Here is a 21080-nt window from a genome sequence, read left to right as displayed (position 1 = left end):
CACAACAGTTGAGAAATAGGCCAGCATACACATAACACAGTCACGGATGAGTCAAGCAACAGTAACAATACGCCACAATTAGAGCAGCCTTTAACCATATCCTATTTAAAACAAACAGTTTTAAGAAAATAACCTTATTATGAGAATAAAACAGATCAGTCTATGTAGCATTTAACATGAAACATTTGAGTTTTTTGATGTGGACTGGTTCCCTCAATTTGAGAACTTTGGCCTGGCAGTTCAACATTGAAGTAAGCCCAGGCCAAGGTAGATGAAGCAGACTCCAAAAGACTCTTCACAGCAAAATCAAACTGATGTGAAAAAAAAACAATAAAATAAACTTTGCTTTTTTGTTTTCATTTTAGACTATTTTTTCTCATGGAATGTAAATAGCTCCACAGGAGGTATTGTTTTGATCCAAAGTACTGATTACTGCCATGAAAAGTAAAGTAATACAAATGTATTTGATGGCCAGAGCAATAGACTTGTGGGCAGATGAGAGGTTATATTAAAAAAAGAAGATTAGAACCTATTGTACTAGTTAACACAGACCCATTTGTCCTATCAATGGTTTTTGTCTAGTTAAATTTCAAAGAATGCAATTTTTTAAATATGGATCTTAAAAACAGTTATTTTATCAAGGTTAGATAAAAAAAGGGGTGAGGCTGAATACTGATGTTGAATTTTTGATCCACGATGCGATGGAGAGTGTCAGAATTACCTTCGAAAATAAAACGTGGGAGATAATATACAATAATGTTTAATGGCCTACCGGTAAACAAAACCTCCTGTCCTCCTGCATTAACAATGCACCAGCATGTCAAAGAATAATCTCAAAAGGGTTTTGGAGCATTTCACTCCCACACATTCTCAAAACAAATACAGCAGGCTTAAAACTAAAACAAACCTTCTACATGTTACACACACAAACTGCATATAAACAACAATGGCCACAAACTGAGAGCAAAATGAATTATAGCATCTGACAATACATGCAAATGAGTTAATTACATGGGAAAAACAACCACCAAAAGCCATCACTGTTCATCATACATCGTCTGTCACCTATAAGGTCAATTTAGGATAGCACAACAAAGTGTGACAACATTTTTGGAGTCAAAGCAGTATAATATATGTAAAGAATACAATATATTAATGTGTACCCTAAGTGTGGGCAATAAGGCCATAGAGAAAAGGGTATTCCCTGCGGCATATAGCTGCATGTCAACCAGGAAGTTGACACCTCAAAATGAGAAAGCCACCATCTAAAACAAGATGTTACATTTGCCATGAATAACTGTTGCCCCCACAGTATATGAAGCATCATTCAACAAAGAAATGCTAAGAGATCTGTACACAATCACATTACAAAACAAATCTCTGGCAAGACACAAACCACCACACTCTTTATAGTATCGGTAATATTTATCTAGCTATAAACTGCAAATCTGATGTAAATCTATGTATTCTCTTCAGTTTTCCAGAGGAACCTAATCCAAACTAGTATTAATTGGTAAAATTAGGGTTAATAAGAGCATTCTTACACAGCAAAGAAAGTCCAGTTAAAGTTGAGTGTTCCTGCTGTGTATGTATGTAATGAGTTAATGAGTGTGTCTCTTTAACGGACCGAATTGGAAAGTCACGAGACGTTGTACTTATGCGGTAGAAGCATCTACAGTCAGGTCAAATGCAATAAATCCAAAGGGAATTCTTTATTTGCTGATGATTTCATTTGACACACAGCTGTACTGACTGTTATCAAATTGTACTTCTGCTATTAACAGATAACAAACATAAATAATAAACTGTGAATATAAATACATTAATAATGACTAAACTCGAAAAAGAAAAGTCAAAGATGCACTTTCACATTTTTCAGCAACTGGATTGTCGCATACTGTGGATAGGATGAGACATGAGAGAAACTTTAACAAAAGAATACAGTGGTGGTGGTCTCTCGGCAGCTGTTCTACTTTCCCCCACATTACACAAGTGGTCTTCAGCACTTTATGCTGTTGCAATTTCAGAAGTGAGAAAATATAAGTGTTAAAAGTGCAAAAATATATATAACGTCATCACCTTGAAATCTTTTATTTTTCCTTGAAACTAAATACAAGCATAAAGTTAACAGAATATAAATGTGCTGCAAAGGCTTCTATAACACTGATTTATGGAAAGAAATCAAGTTCTTTTGACCGTTTTCTGAAACAAACTGTAGTAGGGTAGTGTAACCCGAAGCGTACGGTTTCTCCATGAACATTTCGTCTCAGTGAGGAAGCAGAAAACTGGTTCCTCAAGTTCTATAACGCTAGTCACCAGTGCATTATGTAGCTCTTTATCTCTTTAAACAATGTTTCCCTTTAAGGGCAGCTATTCCACATAAAATATACAGAATACTGTACGCCTTTGAGCCAAAAACTTCTCCAACTGATAGAGTGTGGGAGCCGATGGCTCAAGGTTACGGGTGGAAAAATTCTGCAGTAAATGGAGTCGGACACTTGCATCTCCGAAATGTAAAGCTGAATAATACTGGTGCACAAAGATAACATCACAGAATGGTTTTCCACTCTGAGGCTAACGGCCAGGTACATTACAGAGACCTAACCACTTTTGATTTGACTGAATTCAATAAGGCTCATAATGTTCCGTGTCATAAAACAGAGCAGAGCTGAACATCCATTGCAGTATATCAGATAGATATGACTCCATAAATAATTTGTCAGTCACTAAAAGTGGCTCCTCATAAGCATGCATTGCATCTATCCAATACATCAAGACTGAATAAATGAGACAGATCCTGGAAGCCAGAATTATTTATATCATAAGGTATGAATGAACAAAGTATGTGGTAACTATTAAGGTTACAAGTTTAAAACTTTCAGAGATGCATCATTTCAAACATCGCATCAGAATTGCACTACTGTTCACAGAGCTTTGGTTGTCTTGACCTGTTTCTCATGACTTGTGAGAGGTACACAACGCATAACTTTGGAGGAAACGAGCCGGATTTCAACGACATGGTGGGTGCATATCGTTCACCTCAAAAACACGTATACAGACTGTCAGGCAAACACGCGTTAGTTTACTCACCGTTGGGTCCATATTTTTCGAAATTGACTTTGACTTGTTCCAGCGTGAGTCCAGTGTTTTCATTCACACCGAAGTTCGCCAGAACTTCTGGTGCAGATTTAGTGTGGGCGTTTTCCATCTTGAGGAACCGTTTACTACGAGCACTTCAACGGCATGTATTTAACAGCAATTACACCGAGCTTTGAGACGGGCTGTGAAAAGGAACAAATTTCCACCGAGGTGCTTAAAGACCGCCAAGCGGAGGTGGTAGTCTGCGCAGACGTCCACCTGCCCCCTCTGCAAGCCGCCGATTTGAGCCCGTGTACCTCCGTGAGTCCTAAAGCTGCTGTCTGTGAGCTCGAGCGATGTGAATGCGCCCGCGCGCTCTCCGCTTCCTCTGAAGGTGCGCGACGTTCCCGCCTCTTTTTCCGTGAGCTCGAGCGTTTGAGCGCCGTTCGTGAGCTCTCATTGGCTCGCTCTACCTGAATGAAGAGAAAGGACCGCGCTCGCTTTACATGCAAATATGTAAAAAAAATGATGGCGTAACGGAGAACTGCGACGAACACTTGCACGCCAGGAGAGGAATGAAACGTTAAATGTGTGTCGTGGATGTAGAGGAAGCTCTCGAGGTGAGTTCCTCACAGCGCGTCATCTGCTGTGAGCTTGTCAAACCGTCACTGTTGAAACTTGTGAGTGCCTCTGATTAATGCATGGTGAAGACATTAACCATTAACTTGCCATTATATCTACACCAAACGTGCCCAGACTTGAAAGACCTCAGATATTTAGAAAATGCTGCTGCTGTTATTTGATTATTATTGCACGGCTCGTTGGTCTGATTGTATCGAGACAGATCTGGGGAAGAGTTCTGAAAAAAATCTGCTGTATTGAAGGTTCATGTAGCCTACATTAATCCTTGGAACCACCAGATCTCTTACTTCAGCTGACCTCCTGTCCAAACTGAGCCATCGATGGAGAAGGGTCTTGGTTAGAGCGCTGACCAAGAAGCTGATGATCAATCTGGTTGAGCTCCATGATCATATTTGGAGATGGGAAAAGCTTGCAGAAGGACAAACATGCCGGCTGAGTGGCCCTTACTCAAGCCTTTGCTCAGTGAAGACACATGAAAACTTGAAATATGCAAAAAAAGACTTCAACAAATCTTTCAAACTGTCAGAAACAAGATTCTCTGGTCTGATGGATCCCAGTTTCATGCATCATGTACAGATGTTGAGCAGTGCCTGGTTTTCTCCAGACAATACCATATCAACAGTAAAGTGTGGTGGAAACAGCATCATGATGTGGGGGTGTTTTTCAGCTGCAGGGACGGGGTATTTGTCAGAGTAGAAGAAAAGCTCAACGGCACAAAATACAGAGATAATGCTCATGAAAACCTAGCCCAGAACATTCAGAACCTCGGACAGGGCAGAAGGTTCATTCTTAAACATGACAACGATCCTAAACACGCAGCTAAAACAATGCAAGAGAGGCCCTTTGGATGTCCTTGAGTGGCACAGCTATTGCTTGGGCTTGAACCCAACTATACATCTCTTTAGGAACCTGAAAATGTCTGTCTACTGATGATCTCCATCCAACCCGACAGAATTTGGGAGGATCTGAGGAGAAGAATGGCAGAAAATTGCCAAATGCAGATGTGTAAAGCTCGTCACATCATACCCAAAAAGGTTTGAGTCTGTAAAGGTGCTTTAACCATCTTCTGAGTTAAGGGTATGAATACTTATGCAATGTACTTATTTTTAATACATTTTCAAAGCTGTCAAAAATCTGTTGTTTGTTTTGTTATTATTGTGCATGGAGTGTAGATTACTGTACAAAAAAATAATAATTTAAAGTAGTTTAAGATAATGCAAGCAGCATAACAAAATGTGAATAAAATGAAGGGGATGAATATTTTTTCAAGGCACTATACTTAAAAGCACAAGTAGGTCAAATATCTTCCAAACCTAGAAGGGTAACAATCACTATATACAATACAGGATATACGATAGTATCACGGTATGATGACCAAAATGTTAAAATCTGAAACATTCATGGTTTTATTGAACATTAAAACAATACAATTAAGTAAGCCTGTTAAAATGTTAATACCTTCTATTTGTTGATGCAGCTCATGTGTTTGCACTAGGCATGGTCGGGATACCGGTTTCAAGGTATACAACGGTTTGAAAAGTCACAGTTTTAAATCCACAAAAAATTCTGTTATACTGTACCATTCCGAAGGTATAAGGGGTAGGAATTTGTCAGGTTCTGTGCTATGTTTTGTTTTTGCCTAATTTGTTGTTTGCTCATCTACATTTATTTTATTATTATTTATAAATGTATGTAAGTTTGTATGTTTAATTACTAGAAATGCATGTAAAAGGAGACTAGAAAGGGGCTCATGCTTTCAAAACAGGAACCACTGTTCTAAATATTTTGTGTGGCTTGAAAATAAGATATATTGTGTTCAATGTTTTGTACCCAGACATTTAAAATAACATATTTTAAAGCTGTAATTGCAGTACAGCCATACCATAAAACCATATTTTTTTGGGCTAAAGGTTATCATACCGTCAAAATATAACACTGGCCCACAACCAATAGGATAAAACAGACTGCTTATTGGAAAAAATCACCTGAGATCTACAATTCACATTGTAAATGTTTTTGTGTTGTAATATATCATGATATTCCAAACCTGCTTGTCCACAACAGGTGAAAATACCAGAAATGTCTACTATGAAGTATATGTCAGATTTTAACCTTAACTAATAATATGCTTGCTTAAAAATATATAACTTAGCATCCTAAAACTTTGCAAAAGCTTGGAAGTGAAGCATCATCGCTGCAATGTACTGCACAGCGTGTTGAGATGGATTTAGAACAAGGTGCTCCAGTTCTTTCCTGGCTCATAGTTTCTCCTCAGTCCCTTTGCAAACTCTATATATAGAAAATATACACTGCTCAACTCATGCTAATACAAGTTATTTTATAGGTTACATCATCTTTGCCTGCAGAAGTGATAGAAGATCTTTGAAAAATAAGGTAACCAGCAGGTCAAAGTTGGCATCCCAAATTAAAGAGGCAGCTCCTTCTGGCTTGGCTTTTCACCTCTCATGTGCCGTGTCCTCCTATACTCCACCCCCTACTGAGGCTGACTGTTCCATTTAGTATACATTTGGCAGACACTTATCCACAACAACTTTTCAGTGCATTCAGATATACTTTTTAGCAGTGTGTGTTCGGTGAGACTCAAACCCATGATCTTTGCACCTGTAGTAATGGTGATGAACAGCATTAGTCATTTAAAACTAAAGTCTGCTAAATGAATTAGCAACACTGTCCTTTTAGAGAATACTGTGGATACCCTACTTTAAATCCCTTACCACTAAACACAATGTGCTCTGATGGTTAATTTTATCACAGAATGGCCCAGGTCCTTCCATCTATCCAGGTCATAATCAGCTTCCACTCCTGAACAGGAGCTCTGTTTAGACACAGGCTTTTTGCACTAATCTAGGACCAGCTTCAACCTCACATCATTATGTTCAGCTCATACATTACATAAAGGGCAACAGGTCCTGTACCCAATAATGATGCTTTTAGAAGTTGCAATATTTCTAGCCATTCATAGACAAGGCTTCAGTCATCTTTGATCTTCCTGCACTGGTTTTAAGTAGTCAAACCACTTTCTGCACTTGATCAATTTAGTCTAAATATTGACTCCATTCCTGACTGCTCATGGAGTAGGATAGAGGTCTCCATGGGTCAAGACAGTGGCTTGAGGCAGCACGCTAATGCAAATTAATGGATCAGATTGCCTCGTTGGAAAACAATGTTAATAGGACATCACTGGCATCAGTTGCCAGTTCCATATAGACAGGTTAAGCATTAGGGTGTGATACTTCTTGTTCAGGCCTCCTGTCTAAAATGACTCAGCATAAAGCTGCATAAAGCTCATCTTCCCCATTGTTGCAATGTACAGTAAAATAAAACTAAAATTTTTGATTTAGACAGTTCACTTGACCACATAATTACTGCACGGATACTAGAATCACAATACTGGTTAGCACAACTCAGCTGCTCCACAACAGTAACTGTTACACTGCTATACATTTAACATAAAACCAAAGTCAATCAAGCTAACCCTTCCCTAAAAAGAGCAACAAAAAAGGGAAACTTTTAAATGCCAAAGTTTTTATAGAAAGGAAATCCTTTCCCCTACCACACTCGTATACAATGGATGTCTGTGCAATTTACAGTTTCAGACACACCAAATTTTCCACTCAGGTTTGTGAGACTCCCAGCTGCATTTGCCTTCAACCCTGGCTGATCTCACCATCGCTTTGCATTATGGAAATCAGTCCAGACCCAAATAGGTGAGATAGCTTAATGTTTTTTACCATTCTGGACAGCCAGTACTATAGTTTCAGTCAAGAGTGATGCATTTCTCTGTATCTATGTAATAATGAAGTTGTCATTCATTTTAAACATGGAATGTGCTTAATATTGGCAAAATATTTTGTGAAGGTAAAATAATCTGTAACAGTTGACATCGTTTTAAATCCACATCGAGGACATTTTAAGCTTGTCATCTGTGATGGTGGTTTGAATCAGGCACTCTGATGTTTGCTTGAGGCACAGGACTGCGGTTCCTTCACTGACTTTGACTCAAGGAGATCTGGAGTGAGACTAATCCCCAGACTGCAGCAGCTGCACTTGACAGACAGAGAGGGAGAGAGAGAGAGAGAGATACAGAGACTCTGCCCATTCTAGCATCCCCCACACCTCTCTATCAAAAACCCTGCACTCCTTTCTCCTTCTCTCTTGTTGCCTCTCTCTTACCTTTTCCCATCTCTCTTTCTGTCACACAGGCTCCAAGTGCATCACATGTGATGCGGCAGTCATTTCACAGGATAGTATCAGGGGATGCCAATGTGCCGTCTGCCAGTATGCCTGACGGCAATAAAAGATGAAAGGGGGGAAAGGGGAGGAGGAAGAATAAGATATGGATGGAGAAGGAGACAGAATTTTTGGGGGCAATAGTTATGTTTGATCTGCACATATTCAGTCGTCTTTGTGCATGTCAGCCAATCAGATCACAAAACCTGAGACTTATTTTAACTGAATGGAAATACCCATTGAAAAATAATTTTCAGTACAGAAAGTGAAACTGGAAGAATTCATAAACATGGTATCAGTGACATTTCCAAAATATCTTTAGATGTCTTGTGCAAGTATGAAAATTGAGTGATTTTGCTATAGAAATAATTAAACATGCATACACAGTTCATCAGATATCTTCATCATTCTTTTTTTTGCTCACAATGGGGGGGAGTGACATCTCTGTGCTTTGCCATCTTCATCTATCAGTCATTGCCTAATGGAATCAAATCATCTATAATGAGCCAATTACTATGCCGTAAAATTTGTTGACTGTTCAGATGACTGTCACGGCCTGTACCTGTGACACTATAACTTATGCCCTGATTTCTTTGTGAATCATCAAAAATATCATCACAATTTTATTCAATCATTTATTTATTAGATATTATTTATTAGAATGATCTTGCTTGTTCTATAAACTCTATGCACTTTGCTGTGTTTTACCTTTCTGTGATTTTCTTATTTGCTCCTGTAAAGTTGCTTTGGAACAATGCACATTTTGATTTAATTTATACTTTTATGTGACCTTTTTTCCCACAACACTAGCTATTCTATGAAACCGTTTTAGAGAAAAATGAACACATTTAAATGGTGTACCACCAAACACACATATTCACACTGATTTCATTCCAAAGCTTAAGTGTGAGAAGGCCATTTACTTCCATTCTTACTTGTATATTTCACATTATGCAATTTACCTTTTGTGTCTTTGTGTATTTTGTGTGTCCCTCTGTATTCTGGTAGAAGCCTGCATTTCTACAGTTCAAATCCTGGTTATAGGATTACTAATACTCCCAACATTAAAAAAGCCTTGCAGAGTTATCACTCGCTGTGCGAGGGTCTGTGAGCTATGAAGCTCAGTAATAAGGACTATTTGAGCTTCATTCCAAGCATCGTTGTTTAATGCAAATAATACTACAGAGTGATGGAAAGTATAAGAAACACAAAAGGGGAGAAATAAGGGGAGGGTGATGTAATCCATGGGCAACTTTTACAGAATATACTGTAGGCTAGGCTACTGTATTTTTATAAAGCACTACAAGATTATAAGCAGATAACATCTGCATTTCAATCAGATGTAAACAAAACATCATGATAAACTTAGCACCAAACAAACCTAGATAATGTAGTTGAAATCAATGTTAATTGCTCACATCAAGACTAGTACAGGAGAAACCAAGCATAAAGAACCTTGGGTGTTACTTTAAGTCAAAGTAATTATCCTCTTAGAGGTGAAACAATAAGCATCTAAATACAGACAACCTTCAGTGAGTTCTTTTCCATAACATGATGTTTGGTTGACATGATCTGTATTTTTTGTGTAACATAATGAAATGTTTTTGGTAACTTCACTTCTCACAGTGTCTCCATCGATCTGAATAACAAGACATTAAAGTGATATTTCACCCAAAAATAATAAATTGTGTCATAATTTACTCAACCTCTTGTCATTTCAAACCTGTATGGCTTTCTTTCTTCCACAGAACACAAAAGAAGATATTAGGAAAACGTTGATAACTGGACCCCATTCACTTGCATTGGTTTTGTGTCCATACGATAGTAGTGAATGAATGAGGCATTTATACAGCGCTTTTTCGTGTATTGCTGTACACCCAGAGCACTTTCGAATCAAATGAGGGGGTCTCTCATCAACCACCACCAGTGTGCAGCAACCACCTGGATGATGCGACGGCAGCAACAGTTCACCGGTACCAGTGCACTCACCACCCACCAGCAATAAGTGGAGAGGAGAGATAGAGCCAATTCAGTGGAAAAATGGGGTCCAGTGCTGATCGGTTACCAACTTTCTTCAAATGGTTTGAAATGACAAGAGGGTGAGTTCATCACTTTAACTGGTCATTTATTAAATCATGGTGGTCTAGGTTTCTAAGCCATAAAATGTAAAGGAAACACTAACAAAATGACAAAAAAAGAACTCAAAAATAAATGTAATCTTTTCATTCATTAGATCAAATATAAATATAAACAAACCATCGCGTTGTTGAATAAGACTGTTAAATGAAAGATTAGGCAGGTGGGGACAGTTCGACTCGGTTAGGGAAAAGAAGAGTAAATTTAATAATGAGCTAGATTGTAAGAGGCACATGAGAAGGAGAAAAAAGTTACCACCAAGCACAGGTAAAATCAGGAGAGAAGGAAAGTGTGAATTAAAGTGCAGAGAGAAAGAGAAGGATTGAATTGGAGCTGGTGTCATTGATAGCTAAGCTCCTCTGTACAGAAGTGTCTTGTGGTAAAGAAAGGGCTTAGGTAGATATTGATTCTGAGAGCAGGCTAGTCTCGATTTACAAAGCCAAGGCAACTTAAACTGGACAGTGTTTTTTAATAAACTCCAAACTGCACAAGTTACAGGAAGAAAGAGGGCCTTTTAGAAACAAAGAGGTAGACCAGAAGATGCAGCATAGTTCTATAACTGAATATAACCTAAACTACTGTAACACATTTGAATGAATCCTTTTAGAGTGCATGCATAATACAATTAATAATCAATCCCATTTTAGACATGTTAGAAAAACCTAAGCCATTTTGCACCGTAGAGAAGCTATCAGCTTATGTCACAAAGCTTCAGAGAGTGGGACTTAAATGAAACAGATCTGACTATCTAATTAGCTGCCCTATGAGAAGAGCATGCTCAACTGATCTTGAAGTTCCCCCTTGATAAAGTACCCACAGGAGAGATCATGTCCAAGTGATTAGTGTATCTTCCTGGCCTTATCCGTAACCAGTCTACACCTCTGTCAATCTATTGCCAGCTTGTATGGCTCAAAGTTCTCTCTGCTTTCTCTTACACTCCAAAAAATGCTGGGTTATTTTAACCCATTGTAGGGTCAAATGAAAACCATATGCGGGGTTCCCTTTTTGACCCAACGCTGGGTTGAAAATAAACCATAGTGTCTATTTTTAATTTCCTCCAGTCATTTTTTCTCTATTTCAACCAATTTCTCCCTAAAGTAAATGTTTTAATGTTTGTGTCAAACGTTTTGGTAGAAAAAAATCAATAAAAAGCCTGTTGACAACAGTCATTCATTTAACCCTTTAAAGGTCCAGTTTATGAAATCTAGTGGTGGGGTTGTGTATTATAATCAATGGTTCACCTCACCCTCCCTTTCAAAGCACCATGGTGGCTGACACAGAACTAAGATGTTGTCATGTTTTCATTTCTTTGCCGATGGAGATAGCGCAAACATGCTCTGTAGAGCAGTTTGTCCGTTTAGGGCTACTGTAGAAACAACATGGCAAATTCCATACAAGGGGACCTGCGGTGTATGTAGTCTCATTCTAAGGTAATAAAACATAACGCTTCATTTTGTATTGTCTTTAAACACCTCCGAAGACATATTTGTGTAAATTATATTGCATTTCTGTTAAAAGAATATAAAAAAATAATTACACACTGGACCTTTAAGGCATAGAGCTGTTTCTTGGAAATGCATGGGTTTTGAAACCATCGTTGTATATAAACCACTACAGGGGACATCCTATACACTGTCACCTCTTAAGATGTCTAGAAGTGCTAATGAAAAGTGAAAGATGCTATTGACAGAGAATTTCTCTGCTAAATATACAGTACATAGTTACAGTATACATGTTTCGATTTAATGTATACAATTTGATATATGTCAGTTAAGTAAATAATATATCTTCATGAGTGAGAGAATGGTTTGGAAACAGAGGAGATCTAGAGAGTTAGATATGAAACATCTCAGGCGGATGTGAATTCTATCCAGAGGAGGATCTGGTCCTCTGGGATGTGTCATTTTCTTGGCTGTTTGACCTCTTTTAAAAATGGTATCTGACCGAGGCCTATGCTGGGATGGGAGATTGAAAAACGAAACATGCAGGGATTTTTAAATGAAAAGAACGCTGTGTCTTAGGAAAATGAGAAGCCCTTGAGCTTTTTCTGTGGGACTCTAGAGTGCAGGGTTATGACTGCAATATTTTGTTTTAATAAATTTAGCAATATGTTTAAAATATCTACAGCATTTGCAGATGTCTCTTATATAACATTATAGGATTTTCTAAACAAATCAGCCATCACACATAAAATGATATAATACTGGAGGGGTAAAGTGTACTTTTATGTATGACCCTAGATTGATATCACTTAAAATAAAATTGGTTTGTTCCCATTATAGCCTCGAGAACAAATTGATATGACATAAGTGGCTTACCAAAGAAGGAACATTAAAACTAGAAAGAAACACTTTGGGAGAGGAAGTATTTTGAAGGCCTAGAAGTAAGCAGAAGGCTCAGACTACTTTTCATCTCTCAGTGGTCTGACAGTGTATTTTATATATTGGTGCAGAGAGGAAATGAACAGCCCTCCCTTCACACATTATATCAACAGGAAGTGAAAAGGAACTTTTTTGTCGTACTGGTCTTTGAAATGCTTCTCTTCACGGAGAAACATAAATCTAAAGATAAACACACACATAAACAGAAGTCATTTTTTTCCCTCTTTGAGCTGCAATTTTTACATGGCTGTTGTTGCACAAATTTCCTGTCACCAAAATGCAGACTCATCTTTATGGTGCAAATAAGTGACCAATCAATCAATGTCAAAGCCAGCCCAGGCTTTTCGACAAACCTCAGGAGTTCAACTGCATAATGTATGCAAAGTGATCTGATGCATTCTAAAGAGTAAGTAACATATGATTTTTAAGGTCCTACTTTGGTTTATGGATTGTCCAACAACAAGTTTATGTACATAGAAGGTGTAAAAACACTATTATGTCGTAATAATAGGCAATTATTCTTACCTAACTTTTTGCCTGACTCTCAAATTATTCGTTCTGCGATTCATCGTCTAATCGTCTCCTATCCGCTTACCTAGTGTCATGTCATTGGTCAGATGGTGCAGTCTGCTGTGAATGGTCAAACGTGTTCATCATGTGTCGCAAATGGAACACCTATCATCATTACTGGAATACGGTTTACAAGTGGTTGGATATCATATACAGTGTATAGATAGAGAAGGCTGGGATTTTACCTTACCAGTTTGAGCCAGAATCTGACGGAGACTCGGTGTATTACCATCCCACGATGGTAAAACACTGTCGTTTTGGCCGGGAGTCTCCCGTTTTGCAATTTCTCATGGAAACTCTCGTTACATTTGAGACCCATGATCACGTTCAGTGATCATTTATCATTATACATTACACTCAACTATAGGCTATACAACTGCATATAGATATGGGGAGGTAATTTTTTAAATCACACGAGGTCCCCACTCCAGATAATACTAATCCCATGCAAATAAAACAGATTTAGTTTCACAACATAGAACACAGGTTCAAGACATGATGCACACGCATCTCGAACAAGCGACAGTGTGTGGGGGAGGATAGTGAAGTTTTCGTGGCAGTCGTAGCAAAACGTAGGCGGGGACTTTTTTTTAGTTACGTCGATACGCGGCCATTAGAGACTCGGACTAAATCGCGTCTCGTTTGCATGATTCAGAGTCGACTCCCTTTTTTACAAGCCAATAACTTTGTTATTCATTCACCTTCGGACTTACAATTTAGCAGACTGCCTACTTTCAAACATGGCAACAAAACAGACTCCATTAAATGTAATTTACATGATCTAATGTTACTTACTCTTTAAACAATTACAAAAAAAAACTCCCCAGATGTCAATCCCATATATAGAACCTGTGGTCAGTCCTTGGACAAGCAGAAGCCCAAAAAATGATCTCAGAGAACTAATAAGGCAAGACATGTTCTCTACCAGGCCCAGAAGCTAATATCCAGCATGCCAGAGTGAATTGAAGAGGTTGTGAAAAACATGGATCAAGACTGTAAATGTTGACTCTTTTTATATTTATGTTTTGCCAGTAAATGCCTTCAAAACTGAAGATATGATTATTTAAGATATCCAGTAAGTATACCATAGAAACATGTGGAAATAATCTACAAACACAGAAGCAGCAAACTTTGCAAAACACAAAATTTATGGCACTGCCAATACTTTTGGCCACGACTGTTCATAGTTGTAAAAAAATGACAGATGGATAAGGACAGATGTAATGTTATGGCTGTAATGTCTGTAATTGAAAGATTAATCTGAACTAACTCATCTGAAGTAAATAAAGATAAGGGAAATTGAATTTAATAAATTAAACAAGTGCTCTATGAAGGGGTGTGGAACTGTAATAAAAAAGAATCAATCATAAATGAATAATCAGTTAAGCAAAACATTTCTGGGTATAATATGGACAACCCAACTTTTTTGGTGTACAACCAATTCTTCTGAAAGGCGTGATTCGCCGGGTGTTTTCTGTGTCTTTGGCAGTGTTGGGTGTAACTAGTTACGAAGTAATTAGTTACTGTATTTTAATTACTTTTCCCTTGAAAAAGTAAGGGATTACTCATATGTTTTCTGTAATTTAATTACAGTTACTTTTGATGTACTTAAACTAAATACTTTGTGAAATATATGCGTGCGCAATAGTGTAATTGACATCAAAAATCAAAGTCTTACTTTAAAATCTGTGCTCACATTTGTACTACTTTGGTCAGTTAATAATATTATTTATTTGAATGAATTTAATAAGCCGTTTCATGTCTATCCATGAATCACTTAACTAATCAAGGTCGATGTAGGATATAGAAAGTAATCAGTAATGAGTAACTAAATACTTTTTGGACAGAGTAATTTGGACAGTAATCTAATTACACTATTGAATATGTAATGAGTAACTAGTAATTAATTACTTTTTCAGAGTAACTTACTCAACACTGGTCTTTGGTGTGTTATAAGTTGCCCATGCATGTATCACGTAAATTGCAAAAATTATGAATTTGAATGAACAAAAGATGTATTTTATCTAGAAGCGAATGCTCACCCAGACCTGCCTGAAACGCCTCGTGTATCGATACTCAATTGGTGCGAATGGGCTGTGTATCCACACCCCGGCTAATCTAGGTGAGTTCATAGCACGAATTGACTAAGACCGCCCAAATGTATACGTAAGTAAGGTGGGTGTACCTGTAAGTACAATTGCTTTGGAACCTGATGTTGCAAATATGGTGAGAGTTGTTACATTTCCTTGCAGTATTCGAACAATCACTACGCACTAGTGAACTGGCCAATCATAGCACGCCTCGCTTTTCAGAGCAATGAGCTTTTTTAAATATCAGCGCGTTTCAGAGAGGCGGAGTAAAGAGATACAAACATGCACGCTATGTGGAAAATACAGCGTTTTTTAACCTTAAATCGTGTATACACATTGTATTACATCTAAAGCAAACAATAATATTCGTTTTAGCCGCGTCAAATGACCCTTCTAACGTTCTCACGCATGTGGTGAAAATCAAGTTAATGTTGTTTATATATGTTGGGTTTTTTATATGCTTTAAAATAAACCATGTGCAAAATCACCATATTTAACCATTGTGAAGTATTTTTTCTCCATAAAACATTATGTTTTCTCAGCGGATTTCCGCGTATTATCGACGCATATGATGAGCTCTGTGCTATCGTGTCACTGAACCGCTCGTGTGACAATGATGCGAAATGAAGACTTTAATGTTAATGGTCACAATGTCTGGATCATCCCATATCTCACATTTAGTGCATTATGCGTCATTCACCATGTAGGACATAATAAATATGTGAACAAGTAGCTGATTTGAGGCGCCGCTTCCAAAGCTCTCATAGTAAAGGGGGCGGGACTCTTCCAAATCTATAATTTATTTGATTGGACAAGAACTTTGGCGAGAGGCTGAAGTGTAGCATGTCATAGGTTTTTTGAGCATACATGCCAGAATGTCAGGAACGCTTAAATCTTCTGAATGGGATTTTTTCAGTGCGTAGGAGCATATTAGTTTATTGATGTCCATAAGACTAACTTATTTTTAATAAAATAAAAAAACTTTCATTTTGATTTCACTGGGGCTTTAAGTCATTTTAAGGCATGAAGAAATTATCATCAACGGAAAATCATCACCATTATTTTAATGCTTAAAGATGAGTTTTAAATCGGAGCCGATAGCATAGTGGGCAGTGCTCTGACACATGGCACAATTGCGCATCGGCCGCCCCGGGTACAATTCCTGTCTCGTGGTCCTTTCCCGAACCCACCTGTTTTCCGTCTTCTCTATCAATAAACTGTACAATTAAAGGCCAAAAATAATCTAATAATAAAAGATGAGTTTTAAGTGATAAGAGTAACGAATGAAATGGGATTTTAACATCATTTCTTCTACATCTGCAGACATTTGGTTATGCGTAACAGCCACAGAGCTCCTCTCAAGCCCAGGGAGGATGTGTTTCTCTGCAAACAGGATTAAAGATACAAAACATTAATGCAAAACTAAAGTGAACAGAAGCTGAGACCAGCAAATATTCATGCACTATGACATTGACAATGGTATTTTGGTATACTCAATATGTCACAGCACATCTAAAGAGTTATGTTCAGTAAAAACAATCTAGTTCATTTATTATGTATTATTAAAAACAAGAGACTAGAACAAACATTTACAGTATACATTTTTTAGCAAAGAGTATGATCTTCTTAGATGGTACAATAAACTAGTCAGGTGTCATATAAATAAAGATTTATATTAGTAGTTTAAGTCCTTTGAACAATAAATGTTACATTTTAAAAGTGTGGAATTTAAATTTCAGTTTTGTCAACGTTAGTTATACTATTACAAAAGATGCATTTTAACCTGTGGTCTCAGACTGTGACTCATTCGTTATTTGAGATATATGGACAGCAGACAGCAGGGATGAGAGGGTAAGGAGTCATCGCTCTGCTCTACTCATGATTACAGCTATAGAACAACATCAGAACAGAGTTGTTCATTTCAGTCAGCATTAAAACCACTGCAGTACGTCAGGAACCCTTGTGTTGTCTTTTTAGTCATGATTCTTAAAGAAGAGTTTGCTCATGAATTTCAGGCATTCATTCAATCTGACAAGGCTCGAGAGGATAATGCCAAAAACTGACACTGGATAAATTTACAAGCCAATAAATCTGCGGCTAACACTGTTAACACAATTTAAGCTTTTAATTCTATAAGGAACTATTCAATAAGGAACCGTTCACTCCACTGCTAAATGAAAATTCTGTCATTTACTTGCTTTAATGTTGTTCAAAACCCATACGTCTTTAATTTTTCTGCGGTTCATTATAATGGCTGAATGTTATTCCCCGTTCACTTTCATTTTATGGATAAAAGCAGCATCCCCATTCCAAGGTTTCACATTTGTGTCATACAATGAAATAAATATTGTTATGGGTTTGGTAGAAAACACGAGTGAGTGAATATCAACAGAACTTTCATTGTGATCATTCTCCATCATCACAGTCGTTCACTGAAACAGGCATAAAACAGTGCGTCATTCTCATGGCTCATTTGGTCACTCCACCAGCCAAACACTTTCCTCCTGCAACATCACGTCATCCTGTCCGTTTTTTCCTCCTCTGTTCTCATCTCCTTCCCTCTGATGTCTCTCATCACCTTTCCTCTCCGCTCATCACCTCTGACATCACTCCTGTCCAGCATTGCACATCCTGCTGGTTTCCCCTCATGTTTCATTCTACTTGTGATATTGAGGCAATGGGTGGGCTTTCCTTCTCCTCTCTCTCTCTCTGTCTCTCTCTCTCTCTCTCTCTCTCTCTCCTCTTATCAAACCATTACCAATGCAGTACCAGTGTGACTCAGCCTGCTTTCTTCCATCTTACACCTCACACACAGAAACAAACCAACATCATATACAAACAACTCACCCTGACACATGCAAAGCACATGCCCACAGTCACCCTTCTCTCCCACACACACACAAATACATGCAAACGCAATTAAAACCCACACAACGCTGCTGACCTTTCAAATCCCTCACATCCCTCTAACATTAAAATAAGGGCTGCGGATATGTATGAACAATTATCGATGTTGACTACCGAAAGACGGATGGTCATAATAATGATTTAGCGAACGCAAATGCAACACTTAGTCAAACCTACTGATGGATGACAAATAGTCACGATGTCAGCTCAAGGATGAGACGCACGCACACGTACTGTACACCCTGCTGCTATTATGTTGCATCATTCATATGAATGAAACAAACACCTCATCCAAACATCAGATGCCCAGAGGGACAAATGCAGCTTGAAAAGAAAATTAATATACTGAACCATTGCTTATTAAAAATACGGGAAGTTGGAAGTTATAAAACAGTATTTGCTATATTTAAGTTAGACTTAGTTTGACCATTTATTCCTTCTTTGATGCGCAAAATGCTTTACTCGCTATGTTTGCTCTTTCTCTTTGGATCAGATATGCTGTGCAGTAACGTCCCTGTGGAAAACAACGGCAGTATGAGGCTTTAAATAAAACGATGGCCTGATTATGAGATACAGAGAGGGAGAGAGAGAGAGAGAGGCTGGCCCAAAAATATGTGAATAGAGTGAGATTACTAATTATGATTGCAGATATATATTATCCTTTTGTTTTTTTTATCAAAACTACAATGCAATATTTGAAAGTATAGATGGGTGGACAGAGAAGAAGACTGACACATAATGCAGATTTTGCAATGCAAATGGAAGATGACCTCAGACATGCAAATTAGGTTTTTTGGTATAGGAGACACCAGAAGGCCATACACAAATCAATAGTTTGATCAAAGCTTCAAAGTGCCAGGAAAAGTAGTTTTAAAGCAAGCGTCAGCCATATTACTCCATATTATTCAGTAACCTGATGTGCAACATACTAACAAAACCAGGGTTATGGGTTTGAATTATTAGAATTTCATATGATGGCAAATAACTTGCCTTAAATGTAACATAATTGGAGAATATAGAGTGCAGATGGTATTTTGAAATGGCACTCAGCTATTTAACAGCGCAAAGACACAAAATGTAAATGTCATTGAGGATCTTGAGTACGATAATCATCTAGAGCCACAGATGTTAACCTTTGATCAATTGAAACAGAGCTATATTTGTAATGCCAACCGAAGGGATTTTGCAATGCACATTATGAAGCTTATAATATGGATCTTCTAGATGTTAACTTTGAAGAAAAATTAACTTTGAGGAGAAGTTACTACTCCACATTATATGCTAAAATGTCTTTAGCAAACAGTTGCCGACATGAGTGTGTTGAACAAATCATGTTTTTTGTTTATAATTGTAAACCTGTAAAATGCTAGCAGTACCATGTTAAACTCTACATTTACCAACAATGGGTTAACACCACCCAGCATATTCATATCCCCCTTGTCTTTTTATAAAGCATGCTAGCTGGTTTGACCTGGTTTAAAAAGGTCATGTGATGGTCCTACGCTGGTCCCAAGGAACTAGCTCCTAGTTCAGGACCATCTTAAACCAGCTAAGGACCAGCGCATAACAAGCATAAAACCATCAACATGCTACCAGCTACCAAAACCAGTATATATTGGTTTATTTAACAGGATAATAACCCACAGTTTGTCGAACTATTTTGAACTCTCTGGAAAACCGTTCATGGAAAGAGATTTGAAACTTAAAAATTACTAATTTTTCTGATGTCGATCAACTCACACGGACAGACCATTTTCCCCCTCACACAACCCACACTTTCATAGAGAGTGTGGTCTGTAACAAACACGCCGGTCAATAAAGCAGTAAATTGCTTCAATTATGTCATTAGCACTTAGCAGAATGGTTGTTTTTAACCAGAGCTCAAACACAGGAAGAACAGTAAACTGAAAACACCTGGAAAGGCTAATGTGATTCACTCACAAGTCGAATGTATTAGACGAGTTGTTAGTACTCCTGACGCTTCAGTAGCATTCAGGTGCATCAGTTAACTGTCAGTATAGCGAAGGAGACTTAAAGGACAGTTCACCAAAAATGAAAATTCTTTCATCATTTACTCATTCTCATGTCATTCCAAACCTGTATGACTTCCTTTATTCTGCAGAACACAAAATAAAAGATTTTGAAGAACGTTTGTACGCAATCAAGGTTTGACCCCATTAACTTTAACTGTATACACACGAAACCACTAAAACATTTATCTCAATATCTTCCTTTATGTTTAACAGAGTAATATTCAGGTGTGGAATGACATGAGGGTTAATAAATGATGACAGAATTTTTATTTTTGGATGACTAATGAAGTAAAGTATTAACCTTGCTTTCAACCTTGCTATAGTTTAAAGTCTGGATACATATAAAACATATATAAAAGCTGCTTTCTTTTCTCTAATTTTGTAGTACAATCTGAAAACTTAAATCTTCTCTTGAAAAACATTTGATATATTAAAGGGACGATTTTTCTTACTTATATGACATGTTACATAAACAATAATGTTTAAGTTTTCTTTTAGCAGACGCTTTTATCCAATGCAACTTGCACTGCATTATACTATACATTGTATCCCAGTATGTGCAATCCCCTCCATGGGATGGAACCCATGACCTTGGCTTTGCTAACGCCATGCTCTAACCACTGAGCCACAGGAAAGCTGTCTTTTGATTTTTATTGGATGCACTTCTCTGCCTCGTGTTCAATAACAGCAGGAGTCAGTAGCGCCTTTTTACCCCCTATTATGTTCTTTTTGTGGGTAGGAAGTCACAGTCATGTGCATGAAACACAGGCTTCTGAAAAAGTCCTCTTCATTGTGTCCATGCAGGTGTTCTCGACAGATCCTTTCAACACTGTGTACAGCTGTCCACGACAGAACAGAAAGACAGACAGCCGTCGTGTTCTTTCTCTTTAAAAAAACATATGCAAATGAACAGACCGAGTGTCTCCTCTGGAGCGTGCCGTGTCGAGCTCTAGTGATGCAGCATTAGAGCTTCAACCAAATGCAAGTTACTG

The 21080-nt window shown here is 37.8% G+C and overlaps 1 protein-coding gene across 3 annotated transcripts in view; it reads right to left on the bottom strand.

The window, feature by feature from the left end:
• atp2a3 (ATPase sarcoplasmic/endoplasmic reticulum Ca2+ transporting 3) overlaps nucleotides 1-3964 on the bottom strand; it is a 53323-nt gene extending 49359 nt beyond the window's left edge. For 2 of the 3 annotated variants that reach the window (XM_056745539.1, XM_056745537.1), the window contains exon 1: nucleotides 3091-3964. In XM_056745539.1, coding sequence (XP_056601517.1) covers nucleotides 3091-3208 — 118 coding nt within the window. In that variant the 5' untranslated portion in view covers nucleotides 3209-3964. The remainder of the gene's footprint in view (nucleotides 1-3090) is intronic. The other variant, XM_056745538.1, reaches the window with a different exon arrangement.
• Nucleotides 3965-21080: the final 17116 nt, after the last annotated feature.

This window comes from Triplophysa dalaica, chromosome 4, assembly GCF_015846415.1.
Source record: "Triplophysa dalaica isolate WHDGS20190420 chromosome 4, ASM1584641v1, whole genome shotgun sequence".
NCBI classification, from domain to species: domain Eukaryota; kingdom Metazoa; phylum Chordata; class Actinopteri; order Cypriniformes; family Nemacheilidae; genus Triplophysa; species Triplophysa dalaica.
The sequence above is the reverse complement of the archived record's forward strand: the minus strand, read 5'-3'. Positions and strand labels throughout refer to the sequence as shown.